The sequence below is a fragment of the Podarcis muralis genome, chromosome 4 (genome assembly GCF_964188315.1).
Source record: "Podarcis muralis chromosome 4, rPodMur119.hap1.1, whole genome shotgun sequence".
Taxonomy (NCBI): Eukaryota; Metazoa; Chordata; class Lepidosauria; order Squamata; family Lacertidae; genus Podarcis; species Podarcis muralis.
In genome coordinates, this window is record NC_135658.1 from 101,377,688 (window position 1) to 101,401,262 (window position 23,575).

General features: G+C 42.9%; 1 protein-coding gene across 9 annotated transcripts in view; it reads left to right on the forward strand.

Moving 5' to 3' along the window:
* The window catches only part of PCDH9 (protocadherin 9), a 737,830-nt gene that overhangs the window by 473,211 nt on the left and 241,044 nt on the right, over nt 1-23,575 (forward strand). For 5 of the 9 annotated variants that reach the window (XM_028728398.2, XM_028728399.2, XM_028728400.2 and 2 more), the window contains one exon: nt 18,086-18,287. In XM_028728398.2, the coding sequence (XP_028584231.2) occupies nt 18,086-18,287 (202 nt within the window). The remainder of the gene's footprint in view (nt 1-18,085; nt 18,288-23,575) is intronic. The other 4 variants (XM_028728401.2, XM_077927786.1, XM_028728404.2 and 1 more) reach the window with 1 other exon arrangement.

A 23,575-nucleotide genomic window follows, 5' to 3' on the forward strand; every position in this document is an offset into this window, starting at 1 on the left:
TTGCAGAGCGCCAGCTGTTGGGCATTTGACTTGTTCCTGAGTTCCATGTCAAACTGCACTAGTGAGTAAAATTCTGAGTGGGGGCATAAAAATCTGCATTATTGCTCTGGTGTATAACTTTAGACAGTGATGCCAAGCAAGCAGTTTAATCTGTGCACGCTAGTCATCTTTCAAAAAATCAAGAAATTAGAGCACATCTGCCTTCCTCTTTCCTTCCATCTGTCAATTCAGGCCATACACTTGATCATATTTTCCCCTTATTACATGCAAGCGTTTGGATCCTTCATAATGAAATTAACTTTGTGGTGTTTGCATCTCAATTGCTGCTATTTTCCCGTTTTCTTTTATAATCCTGCAGCACAAAGGGGGGAAGTAATATTGCTCATTTGAATTATCACTAAATATGTTTTGTGTTTTCTCAGTGCAGCTCAGTGGTAGAGCACATATTTTATGCAGGTGTCCCCTGGTTCATAGGAAGGTAGTAGGAACCTGCATTATAATGAGTCAGACCACAGGTCCGTCTAATAATACATATGAAAGTGTCTTCTCTAGATTGTTGGCTCATTAGCCCAGTATTGTCCACATTGACCAGGTGTCTCACCCTGTGATTAGAGTTATCTGCAATAAAGTGTTCATGTTTTGACTAACAGGTACAGATCTTGATGGAGTTGAGAAATTGAAGTGTTCATACAGTTCCCATCGAAGGAGTCTTCTCTGAAATGCATCAAGCTAAATTAAAATATTTAATTACCAGAATCACCAGAAATTGCCTCCTTTTTGTTTCTGATTCCTTGGTACTTACTCCATCTTTCTTCTTGCTGCACTGACTGGCAAGATCTTCCAAGGGTATCGGCCAGGAGTCTTTGGTACCCCTACCTGTAGGTGCCAAGAGTTAACCTTGGACCTTCTGTAGATGAAACATGTTCTCTACAAATAAACAGCCTCTTAACATCTTAGTCCACAGTCTCTAACATCTTAGACACAAAATAATCTAGATCTGGAAAACTGCTGCCACTCAAAGTAGACAGTGCTGGGCTCATGAGCCCAATGACCAAGACTAGAGATTCAGAAGAAGACACCTTTTGTATTTGGAACTAAATTTTGAAACATATAGATTTCTAAATGCAGAGTACTGCTAATAAAAAATCCTGTATTAAACGGCTGGGCCTCTTCAATTTTAAATGTAGTTGGTTTAGAAATAGTTGGGACTATATAGAAAGGAGATTATATATATATATATATATTTGCTTTCGTAGATTTTCACGGGTACAGGAATGCAGGTTTTGGTGTCCTCGGGTGTCTTCCCGTGTAAAAGATGGGGTGTCTAGGCGACGTTTCGACGAGGTCTCAGATGACGAGTGAGACCTCGTCGAAACGTCGCCTAGACACCCCATCTTTTACACGGGAAGACACCCGAGGACACCAAAACCTATATATATATATATATATATATATATATGGGACTCGGGTGGCGCTGTGGGTAAAAGCCTCAGCGCCTAGGGCTTGCCGATCGAAAGGTCGGCGGTTCGAATCCCCGCTGCGGGGTGCGCTCCCGTTGCTCGGTCCCAGCGCCTGCCAACCTAGCAGTTCGAAAGCACCCCCGGGTGCAAGTAGATAAATAGGGACCGCTTACTAGCAGGAAGGTAAACGGCGTTTCCGTGTGCGGCTCTGGCTCGCCAGAGCAGCGATGTCACGCTGGCCACGTGACCCGGAAGTGTCTCCGGACAGCGCTAGCCCCCGGCCTCTTGAGTGAGATGGGCGCACAACCCTAGAGTCTGTCAAGACTGGCCCGTACGGGCAGGGGTATATATATATATATATATATATTCACTGGTGTATAAATGGTCCTGATGACATCCCCAGGTGAGCTCAGAAGGAACAAAGTTGGAGGGGGGGGGGACTGTACCTCCAAAGGTAAACAAAAGAGCCCTAATTCTTTTATAAGTCCATGTAAGCTTGCAGCCTGGCTGTGGCTGTGAACATGGCAGAAACTGAATGGGGTTCTTGATGGTGAAAGTAAGTGATCTTCAAAAGCTAGACAATGTAAACCCACACTGCACTCTGAAGCAAACCAAGGGACCCCTCTCTACTTCTCTCTCAGCAGCAAAATGTCAGGCAGAGAAGGAATGAGAGAACTTACTGTGTGTTTGTGTGTGAGAAAGAAAGTGATATGCATCATGTAAAGAAGTGACTTCCTATAAAAATTGATCTAGATATAATTAAATCTGTTCAAACCATCCTAGGACCAACCTGCTGCTGTGTCACCAGGGAGTGATACATAAGTCAGTAGTTATCCAGTGCAGATAATGCAATGGGGAGCTTTTGACACAAATTACTGCGTTGTCAAAGCAATTAATTTGGATCGAATTAATTGTAACTGAAGGTTTGGAGCCACAAAAGGCTGTTTTAAAAGAATGAGGATTTATTGGACCGAAGAATGCACTGGGATCATTTTTGAAGACCTCCCCAACTGAAATTTCCAATGTAAATTTCTCCTCCATTTCCCTGCTTTTTATTCTATATATCCGATTTAAGTGGTTTGTATTATATATTGTAGGATTACCATGTTTTTCAACCAGGCAAATCATGGGCTCTCCAACTGTTCAATGTCAGTAGAACAAAACAAGTAAGATCAAAGCAATGATAGGTAGTTTTCTTGTTGCAACATTTTAATTATTTCAGATATTAAATAGGACAACAAGCAACGTGTACAGTTAAAATAATGTTTTCTTATGCATTTCTTTCAGTAACTAAGTTAAAAAAGGAATAGTACCTTTGGGTCCTTAAGCACCAGTGTGATTGAGAGCCCTGATTGGCTCTGGTTTATTGAAACAGGAGAAGTGCAGAAGGACCCAGCACCTGTCATTCATACTTGATGTCTTTGCTGCAGGAAGCAGTGGTGTAATGCTCTTGTACCTGTGCACATGCAATTGTGGTGTATGAAGCCAGTCTTAGAGAAGAAGAAATGTGATGGCCTCAGTGAACAGTGTTCTGAGCAGAGTCCTCAAATTACTGATACCAAGAGGATGCTAGTTTTATTGCCATACAATCACTTCACTCACACAGAGACAGCAACCTTGTTGTAATCAAGTAAAGCCGTATCATGCAGAGTAACTTTGTCTCTCATGCTGTTCATGCTTCAAAGTATTCTAAAGTATTTAAACATTCTTGCTGCCTTTAAAATGGAAGCTGGTAAATGTGCAGTTGTGCGCGCTTCTCTCTCTCTCCAATAGCAAAGTTAGACATCGTTGTCTAAATCTTGATTATGCCGTTGAGGCAGGCAGTGTCTGTTTCTGCTTCCTGTGCAGAAAAAGGAGTTCTCCTGTTGGGCTACTTCTGAAGCTGATTTTGGATACCTGCTCCTTTTCATCATCAGTTATCAACCTGCCTACAGGCCCCATGGAAAATTGCTAAGATTTTCATATCTGTGATCTGTCAAAGTCAAGGATCAAACCAGGAGTCTGACTGCATTTTCTGTGTACTTTGTCAGCCTGTGAAGTCTGAGATAAGATGACTTCTACAAACATTAAGTTCTATGATATATTCCATGGAGAGATAACACCTTAAATCCCAAAGTACTGCCATTTTTATTTGCTTCCATCGTTCAGCCTAAGACATGTTTCAGATCAGAAATCTTTGTGATATGAAAAATATTTGATTTCATCATATTGTAGTTAAGTTGGCGCAAATTTGCTTTAAAATGTTTTGGCATTCCTGCAGCCCAGTGCAGGCAAAATATAATATTGAAAGGTGGGAGGGGTGTGTGTTTGAGGGTTGGGGGGGAGTATTGTTTCTTTACTAAAGAAACTACACACACCAATCAATTCTGAATCAATCAAAATTCACTTATATTGGGTAGTGTCAGACACAAAATTAATAGCAAGCAAGTATGGCTGGCAGGTCAAAGTCTAGCAGAAATCAGGTCCAAGGGAGGCCAGAGAATTGGAGAATAGCTGTGGAGGGAACAACCTGGTGGTCTCAGTCAGCAACATGTTGGAAGGCAGAGGATCTGGAACATTTTATGACACTGTGGCTCCAGTTTGTCCCTCTGGTGCCCCCTGATTCCCCAGCTCAGAAGGTTTCTAGCATGTTGTGTGAGAGTCTTCTTTCCTCTGTGGCAGCAAATTTAAAGAAGATCTCTTTGTTTAAGCCCTGATAGGACATTTTAAGACAGCCATTGAGAACCTTGAGGCCAGAGGGCTAATGCTGCCCTACAAGACTCTCTTCTTGGAACTCCCCCCCCCCAACACACTCTTCTGATGCCATGCCCCTCACTGACCCTGCTTTACACCCTGAGGGTGGTGGTTTGCCTTGCTACAATATATCCTTGAATTCAGATAGTTCCTCTTTGCATGGCTAGATGTAAGGTAGAGATGTGGGTTTACCTGCAGAAGGTGGCCTCCTGTGCAAAGATAACATTTGAAGATATTGCAGTGCCTCTGATCCCACCCACCAGACTGTTTTGCCCCTTAGATCATGAGTAGGCAAACTAAGGCCCAGGGGCCGGATCTGGCCCAATCACCTTCTAAATCCGGCCCGCAGGTGGTCCGGGAATCAGCATGTTTTTACATGAGTAGAATGTGTCCTTTTATTTAAAATGCATCTCTGGGTTATTTGTGGGACATAGGAATTTGTTCATTTCCCCACCCACAAGTTGGAGACTCCCTGTATGATTTGGAACCTACATTTCTGAGGATTCTTTGTTGTTCCTGCGACACAAGGAATGGAGCTTAGCACACGGATCTTTGCTTTCCTTCCTCACAAATAGCATTCGCATACAAGCAGCATTCCCAAATAGAGCTGTAGGCTGTTCTTCAGTCTGTGTTCAACCCTGTCTCCTTGGCAGTGAATCCTGCCACTTGGGTCCCACAGCAGAAAAAGCCATGCTCCTTGAGAGCAGCAATAAAGCAGAGCCCCATGGATGGCTTGAATGATCTGTCAAGTTTATCTAAAAATAATACTTTTTTCAACTGGAACACACCGGAACTCAGTTCCAGCACCTCTCAGGTGGGCACCATTGCTATTAGGAGAGAACGAGGGAGGTGTTCATGGTGAATTCTGGCACCTCTCTGTCTAGAGAAATAGCACTAACTGTATCTAAATAGATGCATCTTCTATTTAGGTGCACATTGTATGCCCCTTGAAGCCAACAAACCAATTTAAATGATGCTTTTGAAATTGCTGGTTTCAATACTAGAGTCAATAGTTTGAGGTAGTTTGGAGTAATGGACTTAAAATATTTGAATTAAGCACTGGGATAAGTCATATGTAGCACATGATGTACTAAGTTAGCCATATTATCTTTGACAATCCATGTCCACTCTCTGCTTTTCAGCACAGGATCCATTTATCTAAGCTGACAGCTGTGGTGTCTGTGGCTTTAGTAGATGTATGGCTGCCTTCTAGAATCCTAGCATGTTACAAAAGCTTATCCTCAAAGGGCAATCCTGATGCTGCTGCTACTTTTTGTGCTCTCAGGAGAAGGCATGACTGATGACTCAGAATTAATTGTAACCCAGCGAGGTGTCAGTGACAGATATCCATTACACGCGCTAGTACTTGTGTGCAGGAGGCAATTTTCTAATGTGCTATTCCCCCTCCAGCAGCCCTCTATTGAGACTCTGCTTTTAAAAAAGCACACCCTTTTGCACAGGAATGTGTGCGCGCCTCTTATAATATTGTTAAATGTGTGCTTAATTAAGGACTGTGCATAGGAATTTGTACTTGTGTGATTGCTCTTTCTGCATTCTTGCTGCCCCTTGTTCCCCATATGTTCATCTGTTTATTAGACTCTTATTCTATAAGTAATCTTGTGCAACAAAGTCTTGCAGTAAAGTGAGGAGACTGAAGATGCAACAAACAAAAAGGGAGATTTTAGCCTAAAGAATGTAGCAAATAAAGAGTGAAGATATTGCAAGGGAAATATGACAAGATAAACTCAATCCCTCCACCATTCTCATTCTCATTCTTATTCTTATGATAAGATAAACAGAAGCAGAAACACCCAAATGAACATATGCACTTCATAAAATCCACGGTTGACACATCAGCTGTTTCTACCGATCTTCAAGATGCCCCCCCCCCCCCAAGTATCAATCCCAATAACTTTAATGTTAACCTTAAAGTTAACAATTTTGTTCTAAACATCTTGTTTAGACTCTTCCCCCACTTCAGCGTTATGGGGTTTTGTGGGTACAAATATTCATCCATCTTGGCAAATTATTTGATAGTTAAGCAATTTACAGTAGAATTTTAAGCATGTCTTCTCAGAAAGTCCAATTTAATTCAGTATGGGCTTACTTCCAGGTAAATGGGGTTATAAACAACAGGTATCTTATTTGTTTCATTATGACTGAAATAATAGTTTTTAACTCTTTCCCTTCATAGTGTGTTTCAGGTAAAATATAGTCATAATACAGGAGAGTTAAGTATCAGACTTTCCTCAAACCTTCATTGGGATTGTTTTTATACTATTATAGTGCTGACCAGAATGTCATAGAGATGTTTATTTGAATCAGATTACCTAGTTTTGAGTTGCAAAGCAACCTCAGGCAACAAACAGGTGGGAACTGGTGCAAGCTTGGCTCAGTTAGTGCATGTTTAGTGTATAAATGGACACAAGATGGGAGCAGGGCAGGGGAGAAACTGCCTGATGAGGAACAATTTGGGATAACCCTTTTCACAAGGCCCTGGGTTCCTTGGATGAACTGCAGGCTATCAATATGATAGGCAGATAATAGCCAATCAAGTACAGCATATCTGGATATTCAACCATGCCACATACCTTATCTCCGTAATTCTTGCAATTCTCACCTGGAAGATGAGCCTCTGTTACTGCAGGTTGGGAGATGAAGCTAATGGAATATGGCTCGCTTATGGTCTCCTGGTGAATTTTTGGCTGAAGCCAGATTTTAACCAACAGCTTCTGGCTCACTGCTCATCCTCTAACTGTCTACTCAGAAGTAAGGCCTACTGGGTTCAAGTGAGACTTGCTGCCAGGTTACTGGGTTTAGGATTGCAGTCTCAGCACTATGTTACACTAGCTATTAGTGTATCTCAAAGGGTTTGGAACTAGTAAAATGCTGCAGGGTTTACTAAAGCTCTTCTTATGAAATCTATGCAGTCAAACAGTTTTGTTTGGCAATTAGCTCATTTAAAAAAAAATAAGTGACATGCAGTACGATGTGGGGTAGCTCTGGTCTTGCTCTGTTAAGCTAGTCTGCTTCAAAAGTTTCAAATGCTTTAAAAAAAGAATACCCAACAAAAAAACCCACAACTCTCTTTAAGTGAACAATTTTGTAAGTCAAGTGTTTGAAACCTGAGGTTAATCATAATGTACAGGGAGGGCCACGTCCCATTAGATAAAAGCTTGCTACTTTTACACAAGGGCCGTGGCCTCCTAGATTGCCAAGGTCATACGCTGTGCTAAAGAAAGCTAACAGAATGGAATACTAAAGGGATTTTCACTGGCTCTTAAAAAAAGAATCCCTTAAAGATCAATTGGAAGGTTCCTACCTTCTTATCCCCACATGAACTTTAATCTCAGCTTGTGTGAGTGACACTAAGCAAAGCATAAGTGCAGCCTGTTTTCCAAGTGAATAATTATTTGAAGGGATGCTCCATCAAGCCCCATCCCTGACATGAGACCGCAGAAGACCTCCGTGTATCTCCTGCATACAAAAGCCACTTCTGAACATTCTGTCACATTTTCAAGGGGCAGCAAAACACAACTCAGGATGGGGCTGTGTAGGCAGGAGGTGGCTTTATGCCCACCATGGTCACTCCTGAATGCTGCCACATCCTGCTTAAGTTTCTTTTCCCCCTACACAAGTGGATGCTGTCATTCTTATTGGAAAACAGAAAGCACAGCCCTTGGGCAGAGGAGGGGAGAGAAAGACGGGGGGGGGGTGAAAGCAGAGTAGCATTGGGGAAAGGGAGTGTTAGGATCGTCCTACTCTCATGTAGGACCTGGGCAGAGACACATGCCCAACTGGCAGGTTCTCTCCCTCCTGGTCTGTCATTCAGGAGCTTCAAAAACTTTCTTCAACCTGAACATCACAGCGACTGATACCAAAAGGCATTAGCACGCTTAGGGATCTGCAGAGTATTCACAGTTTGTGTAACAGAACTCAGTAGCACAGCATTTTGGCTAATCTACTTTTATTTACATATAGTACACTCGGAGCATTCTGACTTAGCTCCTTCCTCTTTCTCATCAGACAGCAAAGAAAGAAAGAAAGAAAGAAAGAAAGAAAGAAAGAAAGAAAGAAAGAAAGAAAGGGCAATAGTCCCACTTCACGGAACACAGTAACAGATAACATCCTGTCTCCATCACTTCCCACGCTGTGGGATGAAAACATACACCATCATGTGATAGACAACAATCTCATGACTGTAAACACAGAGCAGGAATCTTAACAGGGAGGAGAAGGCCTGGCAAGGCAGAGTGAGCGGCCTGCCTTAGGAAGCTGATTTTGGGCATCATGAAGCAGCACTAAAATCTTAAGCAGCAGTAGTAAATGTAGACACATTTACTGTCAGAGTGACAGGAACTTCTGGGATTTTCTGTCTCAGATGCTGGTCTGATCTTGGGTGCTGTGTATCTTGACTTTGGAGTGTGGGGGTGCAGGAGGAATGGCGCAATGGCTATATTTTCAACTGTCCCAGTTCAGTTTTCAGAGGGCCTTTTGGCAAGAAAACCTCCAGGCTCCCCTCCCTCCATGAATCTACCTCCTGACCACCATTATCCCTGGTGTTCCTCCTCTTCTTCTTCATCACTGCTGTCACCTGCCAGGCAGGGAACCTGTGAGCATCCGTGATCAGCGGCATCTCCTGTCCCTCCTTCTCATGACTCTTGCTATTTGAAGCATGCAATGGAGGAACAGGTCCAGGGGCTTCCGTGCTGAGGTGTGGACCCTTGACAGCTGTCCCACCATGCCAACCCTTGCCGTTGGCCCTGTAGGCCAGTCATAAATTAGCCTGGGGGATATTGGAGAGAATGATGAAAGAACAAGCCAGGCGTTGAGAGGAGGAAGCCAGAATGAAATGGCAACAGAGGGGGGAGGAGAAAGAGAGTAAAGGAAATATTTCCAGTGAGGGGATGTAGAAGAGCATAGGTAAGTGGAAAAGGCTGAAGTCCTCCCTCTCTTCCCTTCTGCTTAGGCAATTTCATGGACCTTTCTCTAGTATTTAATATAATTAGCAAACTCCCATTGGCAGGATTTGTAATTTTGCACTGTGACTAATTAAATCGCTATGACCACAATTTGTATTGATAAATATGACTCTCATTACAAATAATGCTACTTTCTACATTTTCTCCATATTGTGACATTTAGAGGCACATAATAAGTTGTTTATAAAACAACATCCAGATTATGAATGTCCCACAGATGGCAAGAAGCAATGGTTGCTCTGAATCTTATCCTCTTGACCTATAAAGACTATTCACTATGGGAAAAATGAATCCCATTTCTTAAAAAAATAAGTTTCATTTTAGTATCCAACCAAACCAGAAAAGCTTATTTTTAACTGACCAGTTAAGTCAAATTATTAGCACAGTTGCTATGGGGGTTTATTTGGCACTGGTGCCCTCGTTATGAAATGCCCTTTCCAAAGAAGCTTGCCTTCTGCCCGTGTGAGGACCTTTTTGTTTTCCCAGGCATTTAAAATGCTTAAGCTATTTTTGATATTTTATCTATGGCTTATTGGTGGTGCCTTTATCTCTTCTATTTTTTATTGTGTCTATCTCTGCGCCTATATGTGTTTGCTTTTGCTTGCTTTTTAAAAAAATACTTTTGTATTATACACTACCCAGAGGACTTACAGTAAGTTACAAATTCATATATGAGCTGTGGTTGGCTATCAGTAGACATGGAAGGCTCTGTGGAATTTAAATGGGTATCAGTTGTAGCTTTGAGACTTTCTGCTGGGAAATTCCTGGACTGTTTTAATAAGTGGTTGATTGTGAAAGGATGATCGAACTTGAGGCGGAGGTAGGGCACAGTCCAGCTGAAGGGAAGGGTGTTTAATCCCACTGACTCCTTAAGCATACTCCTTAATTCTTTCTCGCTAAAACTGGTGGGACTTAAAAGTCATTAACTTAAGCTGTGCTGTGCTTCAAGTGCCTCACTCCAACAAGGTCAATGCAATAGAAGTATCACTGTTAGCCAGTGACATTTCGCTGCTTGAAGTGGAGTCTAAGTGGTGCTTTCCCTACAGGGCAAATACTATTGAGACATCAGTTCCTGTCTACATCTGTCCCTCTTCATGCTGTCACCTAAATCAATCCTGTGAAGTATTGTTTGTAAGACTACTTACAGAGCCCCAGCTTCACCTAGCAGGCTTCCCCTGGCTGTTCTCCTGCTAGTGATAAAGGTAAAGGGTAAAGGGACCCCTGACCATTAGGTCCAGTCATGGCCGTCTCTGGGGTTGCAACGCTCATCTTGCTTTATTGGCTGAGGCAGTCGGCGTACAGCTTCCGGGTCATGTGGCCAGCATGACTAAGCCGCTTCTGGTGAACCAGAGCAGCGCACGGAAAGGCCATTTACCTTCCCGCCGGAGTGGTACCTATTTATCTACTTGAACTTTGACGTGCTTTCGAACTGCTAGGTTGGCAGGAGCAGGACCAAGCAACAGGAGCTCACCCCGTTGCGGGGATTCAAACCGCCAACCTTCTGATTGGCAAGTCCTAGGCTCTGTGGTTCAACCCACAGCACCACCCACGTCCCTCCTGCTAGTGGTAACCAGCGCTAAACCCCCAAATGTGGGTGTTTTAAGGAAAACCAAAGCATTCTGAGAATGTCCTATTCATCCAAGTGTCATGGGCCAGGAATTGGCTTTACCTGCTGAGCAGCAGCCTGAAGGAACAGAAGGCAGAGTGACTCCACCTGTTGCTGATCAGCCTTCTTGCTTCCAACCTCAGTCAGTGGCTAGAAGCAACATTTGTTGTTCCTGGCCAGACCTTGCTGCTTCTTGCTTTTCTTGACGTTGGGCTCTCGGCTTTCTTGACCCCTGGACCATCTGACTACGTGAACCGAGATACTCCTGACCTTAGGACTTGACTGAACCTTGCATATGGACTCTGCCTCCAGGCAAGGACCCCCCTGAGCCGTGGCTGGTTGGCTGGCCTCTCCTGCCACTGAGCTCTGCCGTGGCTGGGCAGCACGGGACTATGACACCAAATTACTTCTGCATACTACCACTCTGGGACAGACATTGCACTATGTCACTATGTGTCGTAGACCAAGCTAAATCATTCTATTGTTAGGATGCCCCATGGGTTGTTTGTGCATGTATGAAGGTATGTGCATGCAGAGGTGAATTAGCTTGACTGGTTTGAAGATCATGGAACTCATACTCTGGGAGAGCGTGAAACCTATATAAAATGGGACGATCCTAAGCAAGGATGCACTGTGTTATACCTGGTTTGGTCCTAAGCTATTAAATTTGAGGGATAACATTGTAGTATAGACCAAAACGCAGTTCCTAACAGCTGGTGGCTGAACCTCCACCTTCAGCGACTCAGGTGTGCGTATGTGTTTGTGAGATGCAGGGTGGCGGGGGCTGCAATATATAGTTCCTCCCACTATGTGTAATTTGGTGGACATTTTTCAGCAAATGGGAATGTTTGCATGTTATTGTAATGGCTTCTTATAACATTCATGAATCCTTAAATAAAAACCCAAAACAATTAGGGTACCTCAAGCATCAGAGGTAGGGAATGAAATATCTCAGGTACCAGAGGACATGAACCTAATTTCCAGCTATGCTGCATCGTGGGTAATAGGGACAGGATCCCATTGAATTATGTTTTATCAAAAGTTATCAGTTATGTTAGACTCCTTCAAAATAATCAGCCAGTTAGCTCAAACAACTCTCACACGAATGAAAGAATGAAAACCAGGGTGTTCTATTGCATCCTCACTTTTTCTTCATATGGCACAAGTGGTCAGGATCTTACCCATCACTACCTAATGCTAATTTAACCTCAGCATAAGACTGGAATTGATTTCCTAAGCTTCAGACACATTAATTCTTGTTTTAAAAGGCTAAAATGAGGAAATTATTAGCATTAGCTGGTTCCCAGTTGAGTAAGATAAAGCAAGGCGTTAGATTAGATTAAATTGTACCACTTTATTTGCTTGTTAAAGGGAAATTTATTTCACTTTGCAGTTGAGACAAGTGTAGATAGATACTGGGTGTTTTATTAAGGAAGAAAAAAGATGATTTTCTGCTAATTGAATAGCTGGAATAAAATATAAAATATTACTCTCCCTGTCAGTAGCTGAAGTGTCACCTTTCGATTGGGAATTGTCACACAGTTCAGGCAAGTTTGATGCAAAGAACAAAACTTTTCTCTCTCACACACACAGACAGAAAATGATATCCATTGTTTCTTAATTGTTTAATACATACCTTTCTCAACTATTTTGGTTTGTGAATGAAACTCAAAGTTTTAATGCTTTATTGTTCATGACTACTTTTGTTATGCAGTAGTTATGGATTTTCCATGTTGTAAGCTGCCTTGAGCAGGGTTTGAACTGTGGAAAGGCAGCATACAAATAAAATTATGTATGTAAGGAGACAAGTAGATGTTTGGCCAAAATGCCGGAACTGCCCTCATGCAGGCAACCCCATGGTCAGGTCAAGCTGCATAAGAAGATAAAATCCCACCTCCCAATGTGCTTTCTTCCTAATAGGATACACCCCTCCCCTCTCCCCCCTCCAATACAGTGCAGAACTAGCGGTTCACTGTTTAATGGAATGTATCGGAGTGGGTGGAGGTTAGAAAATATTAAAATAAGTTGCATAGGTGAGCACCTCAAGGCATCTGTGTTGGCAAAAGGCTTCTTTCTAGACCAGACCCTTGGGGGGGTATTTGGCTCAGGAAAATATGGAAATGTAAACCTTCGAGGTCCAACCTCACCTTCTCTGGGTTTATTGCTTTAAGAGTGTGTGTGTGTGTGTGTGTGTGTGTGTGTGTGTGTGACTTGGTCTGGCATCTATCTCTGTGTGAATTGTAGGGAACCAGGAATTCTAAGGTCTCTGGGGTTCTGAGCCAGGGTGGAATCACTAGGAAATGACACAGATGGTGGATTATATCTCATCCCAGGACAATAGTTACCAACATTGAGGGTATAGCCAATAGACATCATTTCCTATGGTGTACACATACATTTTTGTTCTGCTGACACTATAATCTCCAACCCAACAAGCTTTATGTGATTACGTGCAGCAACAAACACAGGTTTACCCATGGGTGCTTAGTTAGGAATCTGCGGCCGAACACTCTGACCTCTACATATGTATGCTTGCAAATGTGTGTTTGTCGCAGGCCCAGATCATATCTCTAGTTGCAATCTAAAATATATACAAGATGTGAAGTGATATGAGATAATGGCACATACAAAACTTCATGGCCCCTCTTTTTGGGGGAAATGGTATGTGAAACTTTTTATAAATTAGAAAGGTTTACATAGAAACCACAATGCTTTCTTCATACAGTCCTAACTTTTTCGAACAATAACACTCAAACTAACAATTGCTTGTCTCTCTCCAGTCTGAGAGTTGATTTTGGTTTGGTCTGCCACTTTTCATGATTCCAAGTATAGCGAAGAAGATTGCATAGACAATTTGTAAGAAGAGAGAGAGAGAGATTTTATTAATTCTGTGTGTGCAACCAATAAGTGTGACATAACTTGAAGAAGATAAGTTAAGGAGCATCCTTTTAAATATTCACAATAGCTAATAACAAAAACCAGTCTTTTCATGAAATCTAATATGCTCTGACAAGTAGAGCATAATAACTCCCTATTCAAACAATGTTAGCAATATTTTCCGAGAAAAGAGCACACATATACACAATGCTACATTAAAAAATGTACATTTAGACATTTAAGGGAGAAATCCTACTTGTAAACATTTAAGAGAGCAATCTAGTGCACAAGAAGCTGGTGTAAAGAAAGCCCAGTATAAGATAATCTGGTGAAATGTACACCAGATACAAACTCAATCCAGGAGCAGGCCAAGGATGCCTGAAGTGACCTAACTCTAGCAGAGGGAAAACATGCTTTTAAAATAATGTTGGGGGGCTTTTTCACACTTCTGCTTATCCCATGCCTAGAAATTACAGGTATGAGCAGTTTCCCACTGCTTCTTTCCCAGGGAATGCCTGGAAAAACCCCAAATTGCTGTTTGCTCCAGTTGAACTCTGAAGTACTACTGTCTTTGCCTGCTGTAAGCAGCAGGGCAAGAGGAGGTGTGGATAAGCCTGGAGTGATATCACCCCTTTTGCCTTCTTAATTTATGTCAGGTTTCCAGGTCACAAGACTTGGCTGAACAGGATTAGGATCCAGCCTATGTCCTCACCCCATACATGTCTGCTGAGAATTAAGCCCAACTGAGTTCCATTAGGTTTACTCATGAGTAAGAAGGTAGGGACGTGGGTGGCGCTGTGGGTAAAACCTCAGTGCCTAGGGCTTGCCGATCGCATGGTCGGCGGTTCAAATCCCCACGGTGGGGTGAGCTCCCGTCTTTCGGTCCCAGCTCCTGCCCACCTAGCAGTTCGAAAGCACCCTTAAGTGCAAGTAGATAAATAGGTACCGCTTTATAGCGGGAAGGTAAATGGCGTTTCCGTGTGCTGCGCTGGTGCTGGCTCGCCAGAGCAGCTTCGTCACGCTGGCCACGTGACCCGGAAGTGTCTTCGGACAGCGCTGGCTCCCGGCCTCTTAAGTGAGATGAGCGCACAACCCTAGAGTTGGACACGACTGGCCCGTACGGGCAGGGGTATCTCTACCTCTTTACCTAAGAAGGTATAGAATTGTTGATCAAATTTCTTTATCTGCCTGATCTCAACAGCATATAATCTATAATTATGCTCTTACTTTATCCCTTTTTCCTCAGCCCAATGCAAATAAAAAGTGACTTACATGGCTTCTGGGAGATGCTTGGACTCTGACTTTGGTGAATCTCCAGAGGAAGGATAATATATTACTGAAGTCCAGCCAAAAAACACATTTCTGATTTGTCCAATAGATAGCAAAATAAAGGAACATTTTTTTATTTGTTTTTAATGTGCGCAATGCACTTTCACATACATAATCCCAGTTAATCCTTACCATTGTTCCTGTAAGGTTGGTTAGTATTCTTATCCCCATAGTGTAGATGTGATAAGGCTGGGTTCCTACTTTAGGTGAGATTTGAACCAGGGTGCTCCAAGTTCATGGCTCGCACACTGACGTGTGATGCTCTGTTTGCCACATTTCTAATAGAAAAGCAAGGCAAGAGACTTCAAGGGGTTGAGAGCCATTAAGCACTTCGTCTTATTTCATAAACTCTGTCCAGTCCTACAATGTACACAATCTTCGTGCAAAGTGCAGGACTGTGGGCTGGGCTGGTTTGTGGTGTGTGGGCAACTGGCTAAAGGTTCCCCATATCCCACGGCAGAGCCTCAGTCTAGATTGGAGACCTGCGCTGTTTCTGAAAGAAAAATAAAGCACTTAAGAGCAAACAACACAGTTAATGTCACATGACATCTAGCCCTTGGTTCAGCAGGTAGACTAAAAATATTGTCCTGCATACACATGGAATATAAAGTTGGTATTTTTTTTTTAAAAAAGGAAAGGGCAGGGAAAGCATCTTAACAGAGATATCCAACACACACCCACTCCAATCCAATCCACCTTGTTGGAATGGGTTTAGATGGCCAACTCTTGCCAACCTCTGCAACCAGAAGCTCTGCTGGTGAGGGGCAACCAAACATGTCTGCCCAAATGGTGGATAGGCAGAAGGTACGACCAGTATTAGGCTGGGTGAACACCCCAAATGGGCATTTGGGGTGATAAAGTGGCACATAGTGGCACATGGCACAGTATCCATTGGATCCTGAGCTGTTGCCCTTGTCTGAGTCCTGGCACAGTGAATGGATCCCCCACCCCCAGTCACCTTCCACCCTGACTAGCACAAGTGGCAAGACAGTAGCTGTGGCAGTTTCCCCACCAATCCATTAAGCCCTGCTAATGCTGACCAGGGGTTAGAATTGCAGCCTTCAGGAGTTGGGAAGCCAAAAAGTGACACAAGTCAGTGTTCATAATATGGATATTGCTTCTCTGTACAAAGAAAGTAAGCCAAAGCTTGCTGCGTTTGTGCTGTTTCTTTGCCCCTTGTGATAAGTAAGTTAAATTTGATGCCATATATGTAAGTTTTTCTGACTGAGACTGAAATCCTTGATATTAAGGCCCACTGGGAGTTTCTTTCTTTTTCTTTTTAAAGCTGCCTTTCTGAACTACTAGAATATATCCCAGCAATGACACAATTTATTCTACATATCCTTTAATCCTTCCCATAGTGCCTGGAAAAAACCCAAAACCTAATTTATTCTATGTAATGCTAGTAGAGAATAAGAGGAGCACTTTTATTTGGTTTTTCAAGTAATCTGATCTATCTTGCGTTATACATCGCAAAGTGGTTTACGTAGTTCTGTCTAGATAGATATCTCCTCTCCTCCAGCAGATTGCAGGCAAATTGTTGTTACATGTGTCTGTTGCTAAGAGTTTTTGAAATATTATGTATTGATGAAATGTTAACTACAAACTAATACTTCTTAGAAGCACGTTTTCATGTTTAGATAACCCACATGCATACCTTTTGCCTTGCTATGTCACATTTCATCTTGCTACCCTAAACTACTAACAATTTCAGAATTTTATTATTGTTGTTTAAAAATAAGGATACACTAGCAAAGTTGTGAGATATGGTTCTCAAATAAGTTGCACAGGAAGGCCTGGACTAAATGTTCCCTCCTTCTGACCCATTCCTATCTGCCCAGGCCATTTCCTTTGGTAGAACATGCCATGCGATTCAAGCTATCCCATTGTAAGAGGCTGGGAAGCTCACTACCAGATGACGTGCCACTGAAAGAACGTGACCAAAAAAGCAGGAATTTTTCCACAGGGATGCCAGTTCCCATGCTAAATCAGTATATAACCCAGACAGGTGTAGCTGGCAGTGGCGTAGCGTGGGTTGTCAGCACTCGGGGCAAGGCAAGTAATTTGCGCCCCCTAACCCGTGGATTTTAGCACTCAGGCAGAGAGCTGCGAGTGCGAGCGCACTCCCCCAGATGTTGCGCCCGGTGCGGCCAGCCCCCCCCTGCACCCCCCACACTACGCCACTGGTAGCTGGCAAGTAAAGCTGAATCGGGTTCAGATCCCATACGCTCCAATCTGTCTCATGTGGAGTCAGTCCATTCACTTTTTTTTTTGCAAAGCCAAAAACCTGGTAGTGACTCCACAGGCTTTGTGGAAGGAGTCTTTCCACTACCAGGTGTTTTCTGGGGTCAAACAATGTGCCTTTTGAATGGAAAGCAGCTTCTCCTGTAGGGGAGAATTGGGATCCATGATGTAGGTTGTCTCCACCCAGGAAGTTAAAAAAAAAAAACATTTGAGGGGCAAACCTGCCCCAGTTCCATTTCCTGCCTTAGCCACTGGTAGGAGGTTTCTTGGGAGGGATTCCCACCCTCCTTTTGGTCCCCCCCCCATTTGTGTTTGTTTCCTGGATCCCCTTTACGCTCCCTAGCTGCCATCCATAGCAGGTTTTCCCGGTCTGCCTCACTCCCTCCCTCTCAGACATAGCTGTCAACTTTTCCCTTTTCTTGCAAGGAATCCTATTTGGAATAAGGGAATTTCCCTTTAAAAAAGGGAAACGTTGACAGCTATGCTCTTGGATCTGTTTTTCTAGGCCTCTTTTTCTGACCTGCAGCTCTTGGGAGGTCTCTGGGCATCTGGACTTGGGAGGGGGGCCTATGGAAGGGCTCTGTTCCTTCCGCACTGGCTGCGTATGAGCAGGTACTGTCCACCAAGGGAGGAGACAGGTACTGTCAAAACCAGGTGGAGTCAATAAGTGCAGTAAATAAGTGAAGTTGCCCATGACAACATGCTTTCTTTTCTTTCCTGGGTTGCAGCAAAGAGGTGATGGTTGGGGGGCGGGGCGGGGAATGACAAAAAGGCAATAAGATACATTTTAAAAGAGAGTTCCAGTAGGTAAAAGAAGAGCACTAATCCAGCGTGTCCTGTGCTCTTCTTTGTAGTCCCAGCGCCGTGTTACGTTTCACCTCCCCGATGGCTCCCAGGAAAGCTGCAGTGACAGTGGTCTAGGAGATCATGAGCCTGTGGGTAGTGGTACCCTGATCTCACACCCTCTCCCTCTGGTTCAGCCGCAGGACGAATTCTACGACCAGGCCTCACCGGACAAGAGGACCGAAGCGGACGGCAACTCCGATCCCAACTCTGGTGAGTTGCATTTTCAAGCCTTCCCTGCCCACCCATCCCGACATGGCTTTTTTGTTTTGCTTCTTCTATATAGGTAGGCCTGTATTGTTTTGTGTGTGCGTCCTTCGCCTCTGTGGCGGCATATAAAATGGCACGGAGCATCAGGTGTAACGATGATGGCTTGCGCTTCTCAGCGAAATAGGTGGAGTCGCTGCGAAACAAGCAGACATCTAGGAAAGGCAGAAGGAAAGGTGCAGCAACCGTATTTTCATTATTATTGTATTCAGACACAATTATTTTCTTTGGTGTGGTTACTGAAGATCCTTTCACTAGCAATGGTAACACATGCATTTTCTCTCTTTTTAGATTTTCCCCAGCCTATGAATATGGTTCATAATATAGGAAGCAGACTAATTTTAAAGAAAATAGTTTTTCTGACTCCAATCAAAAGCTATGTACTTTGATTAGAAGTGTAAAAAATATAAGTAACTAAAGGGCAATCACTTTACAGTGATGTTTCCTAAAGGCATTGAAATTATTATTGTTACAATTAATTTGCTAATTGCCTTTGAAGACTCCATATCCAGGTGATTTACATGAAGCAATTAAAACAATTAAAAATACAAAGACAACCAATAGATTTAAAACAAATGGACACTTGTGGAAAAGACCCATCTATCCAGCTGGGAAAGCCTGTTGTAACAAAAATGTCTTCAGCCATTTCCAGAAAGTGCAGTCTTGGATCTCGACAGGACTGCTATTCCACAGAACAGGGGCAGCCACACTAAAAGCCCTGCTGTCAGTTACTGCAGAGCTGGCTTAGATAACTTTGGAATTTGCAGGAGAGACTCCTGCAGACACAGCTGGGTGTAGAAGGAATAAAGCTGTCTCTAAAGAAACCGAGTCTTGAGCTTTATAGGGACATATATGTTAGTATCAACACCTTGAGCTTGGCCTGGTAACATTGGCCTTGATAATACAGAATTGCACATAGCCTGGAATGTGAAAAAATAAAAAATGCATGTACAAGAGCTCGTATGTGTACTCACTATACTTTACTTATTTCCTACATGGCTTCACCTTTTCCTGCTGTTGCACTAGGGAAGAGTTTACTGAAGAGTTTCCAAGTTTCCAAAGTAGCATGTTGTGTGGCACGGGGGTGGGGTGGGGGGCTACTGTTGTGAGAAGCTGCTTCTTTACTGCAGACATAAAAGCTCCAAAGCTCTTTGATGTTATAGATTTGGCTATCGATTTCAAATGCTCTGGCAGACGTGGAGGTCTGGTTCCTGAGAACAACTGTGGTTTTTGAAACTGTGAAATAATGCACCTAGACACATGGTGAGCATATGGAGAATTGAGATCAATAAGGTGAAAACCTAAGTCTGCAGTCCTAAGCAGACTTACTAAGGAGTAACTGTTGTTCAACTCAGTGGGATTTACATACGATAAACATGTTAATATCCTGCTCTTGAATTCTTGTAGTGTTGTTAAATGGCTTGATAAGACAATTGTTCCTGCAGAATTAGGGCTGGATTTACCATAGGTTTGATGAGGCCCTAAACTATTGAAGGTAATGGGGCCCTTTATACGTCCAGCTGTCCTCTGTTCCGCTGTTTTTTGTGTTGAATATATGCTATATGCAGGGCCCATTAATTACACCATAGGAACCTACACAACACAAAAACACTGTTGCTGTATGTAGGTTTTATTTTATTTTATTTGTTTTTTATCTTATATTTTGGAAATGTACATCCACTTTTTTTCCTTTAGTTTTTTGGGGGGGCCCAAGAGAGTGAGGTCCTAAGCTATAGCTTGCTTAGCTTATACGTAAATCCGGCACTGTGCAGAATGTGGTCCAGAGTGGGGGACATCCTCAGGATGTTGTCAGACTACAATTCCCTACCTCCCTGTCCACTGGGGCTTATAGGAGCCGGGGTCCAACCTGGAGGGGCATAGGTTCCCCACCCTTTGCGTGGACAGGCAATGGAGTCCCCCCAACCCCAGGCGACCCCCGAGTGGAATAATGACTCAAGACAACGTGCTATGGGGTTAAAATTGGCCACAACTTTATTAAGTTTCAGATGTAGGGAGAACTTGGCTCAGGTATTGGGCGTTTATTCTTCCCAGTCCCCAGCCGGGGATCTGGGAGACTTCAGAGGTATCCAGAATGTTGGGCTCGGCTGGCTCTGGAGAACATATGTTCAAGCAGAGAGCCCCCCCCCCCATTTTGGCACCGTTGGAGGGGAGAGCAATGACAACCTCTCAGCGTATGGCCAATGCCTCCCCTCAAGACCCCTTTAACGGGGAACCCTGGGATCACAACCGCAAGGGGGGCGTGGGTTACCACTTACCCCCTCCCCCATTTAGGAAGATAGACTAAAGGATTCCACTCAAGGCCTGAAACCGCCAAAGTTGTGACATTTGGTACGGGAAAGGCAAAACCTGCCAGTGCAGGAAAATTCCTTTCCGGCCCTTCAACTGCGACCTTGACATAGCAGCGCCTGCGTACCTGTGGAGAAGAGGTTAACCTGCAAAAGAAGACTTAACTGAGGGAGGGGAGGGTGGGAGAAGCTCTGGAGCCGACTGCCGCTTCGCAGGTAAGATTCACCTTCTGTTGTGTGGGCAGGACCATCTCTCCCCTTACCTGGCTGTTCCCCTGGTAACACCTCCCCAGGCGGAATTGGGCGATTGGCTGAGGTAGGCGGAGACCTCCAGGTATCCAGCCTGGGGAGGATGAAGCCAGCCTGAACTACCAGGAGTCACACTGAGATCTGGGGTGCTGCACGCAAAAGGCGCCCCCATTTGATGTGGGGAGCGGTCATTGTGCAAATTGGCACACAGTATACAAAAAGGGGCAGCAGCCTTGTGCTAGCAGAAATAAAATATCTCTTCCCTGTGCCCACCCCCCAGATGCTTCAAGGAAGGGAAAGCTGCGGGTTTTGCAGCTAAAATAAGAGGGCTTTCGTTTCAGGTTGAGAGAGAGGAGGATAAGTTGGAGGAAGTACTGTATGATATGGCAAGAATACATTGGGAAATCTAATGTCTAAACTAGGGTGGAACTCAAGGGGGTGTATAGTTATTAATATTTTATGTGTATTAATTACCAGAAAACAGCATAAATATTTAGAATTTAAAAAATTATTTTTATCAAAAGATTGTATGTATACACACCATCGCTGCAGCAGACTTCAGAATGGCTCATTCATTCATTCATTCATTCATTCATTTTGGCCATATGTTTGCTTGGCCTCTGACCAAGGTGGTAAAAGCTGGATAATGGCCCACAAGCAATTTCTTTCTTTCTGAGTTACAATTCCACCCTTGGTCTAAACCACCTCTGGATGTTATTAGAATAATAACCCAAGAAAGTGGAAGCAACACTTTCTAAATGGTGGTAACCTTATTTAAATGCAAGTAATTAAATTGCCAGAATGTCAATAAAGTCTATGGATTCCCAGGCAAACCCTATTATCTCTTTAAGCAACTTAGATGGAACAATCCAGTATTTGTGTTTTTATGTACTAGAGGTGACGGTTTAAGCGACAAAAAGACAGTCTTGCAGCGGTGTTACCTGTGTACACTTTCCCTTTAGCCTTGATCGCACAGAGTTGAGTACTGGCTTTAACACTGTGTGACAAATCCAGAAATAAATTTGAGTCCTCAGCAAGGAATGGTCCCAATTGCTGTAGTCCTTGTCTGAAGATGCTGCATGTGAGTACTTCTGCGTTAGAGAAAAAATTCCAAATGTGTCATGTAAAATGAATTAGAACATGTAATATTAATCACAAATGATGGACTCTTTGCTAATATAGTTTTGCTAAAAGACTAATCTGAATAGACAGATGCTTTTGACTCACATCAGGATTAGGGAATGGGAGACGTCTAGGTTTTAGGTGTGCTATCTTACTACACAGTGATATCTCAGAAGCAGTACCCACAGGGTGGGGAAGGGCACTATGATTTGTGGATTTTAATGTATTTTTAATCTTTGTTGGAAGCTGCCCAGAGTGGGTGGGGTACAAATAAATTATTATTATTATTATTATTATTATTATTATTATTATTATTATTATTATTCCTACCATGTCAGCCCTCTAATCTATGTTGACTTCACCATTTTTTCACAATCTGCCGTTCAAACTATCTAGAGATTACAGATCCCATATTCTGTATCAACACATCCATGATGACTCAATAATTTCCATGCCACCATGTCCTTAAAATAAGCTGAAAATTAGTGCAACTGTACTCACATTGGTGCTAATATCAGCACAGAAAAAATGTATGCTGAGGAGCTGGAATAAATTTGAAATTCTGAAATTTCAAATAATTGAATGCAATGTGCTCTTGAAGCTGGACGACAATTGAAGTTTCATGAATATGCAAGAGGGAGATACTGATTTCACGCATTCATTTATTTTTAAATAGCTGAAATTTGGTTCGTTCTTTTCAATTTCTGAAATGGCCTTAGCAAGTCCCCAGCTTGCTGTAAAGGTTCTCCACTCTGTCTTGAACTCATTTGTGTCAGGAAAGAGTTTCTTTCAGCTGACAAAATGGATTCTGCTCCACCAAAATGTATGTCTTTGTGTTGCCCTGATACAGTGATGTTGTTATCTGATGGTATAACCCCTCTGGAATATAATCGAAAGGTCAAAGACCTGCCCCCTGCCCCCTTGCTCCCCCCCTTTACTCTATTCAATGCTACTTATACATTTAAGTGGCATTTAACAAAGTACAATGGTTTGTTCTTCAGTATATGGAACAATATTTTAATGCTATGAACTGAGAAGCTTTAAATGGGAAAAGCTATCCAACTTCCACCCTTTTTCTTTTTGTTATTTTCTTGTGCGCTCATTTTTTTGTTTGTTATAGGCAAATTCTATTTCCCCCCTATCTAACAAGCAATCACTCTGCACATTTTCTGTGGCAGATGCTTCAAGGTTTATGTAGGTGTGAGTGTATGTTTTAAGTTGGTATGGAAAAAATTGTTTTCATTTCAGAAACAAAGAACAGGGGCATTACTTTTTATATAAATTTGTTTGTAGCTTTGCAAACATTAAATGCGCAGCCGAACTAGCCGTGCTGCCTGCCTTTTAAATGCCAATTCTGATACAATCTCACTTTCATGTCTTGTGCTGCTGATGTTCTCCCTTGATTTGAGTGTTTTGCCCCATGGTGAGAACAATTTGGGCCATTTGTTTCCAGGTTCACATGAATCATTGGTTAATAGCTGCATAGCATCTAGTAGTCGATGCCTCCTGATATTGGTATTTTGCTGCTGATACCAAGTTTAGTATTTAGGTTTCAAA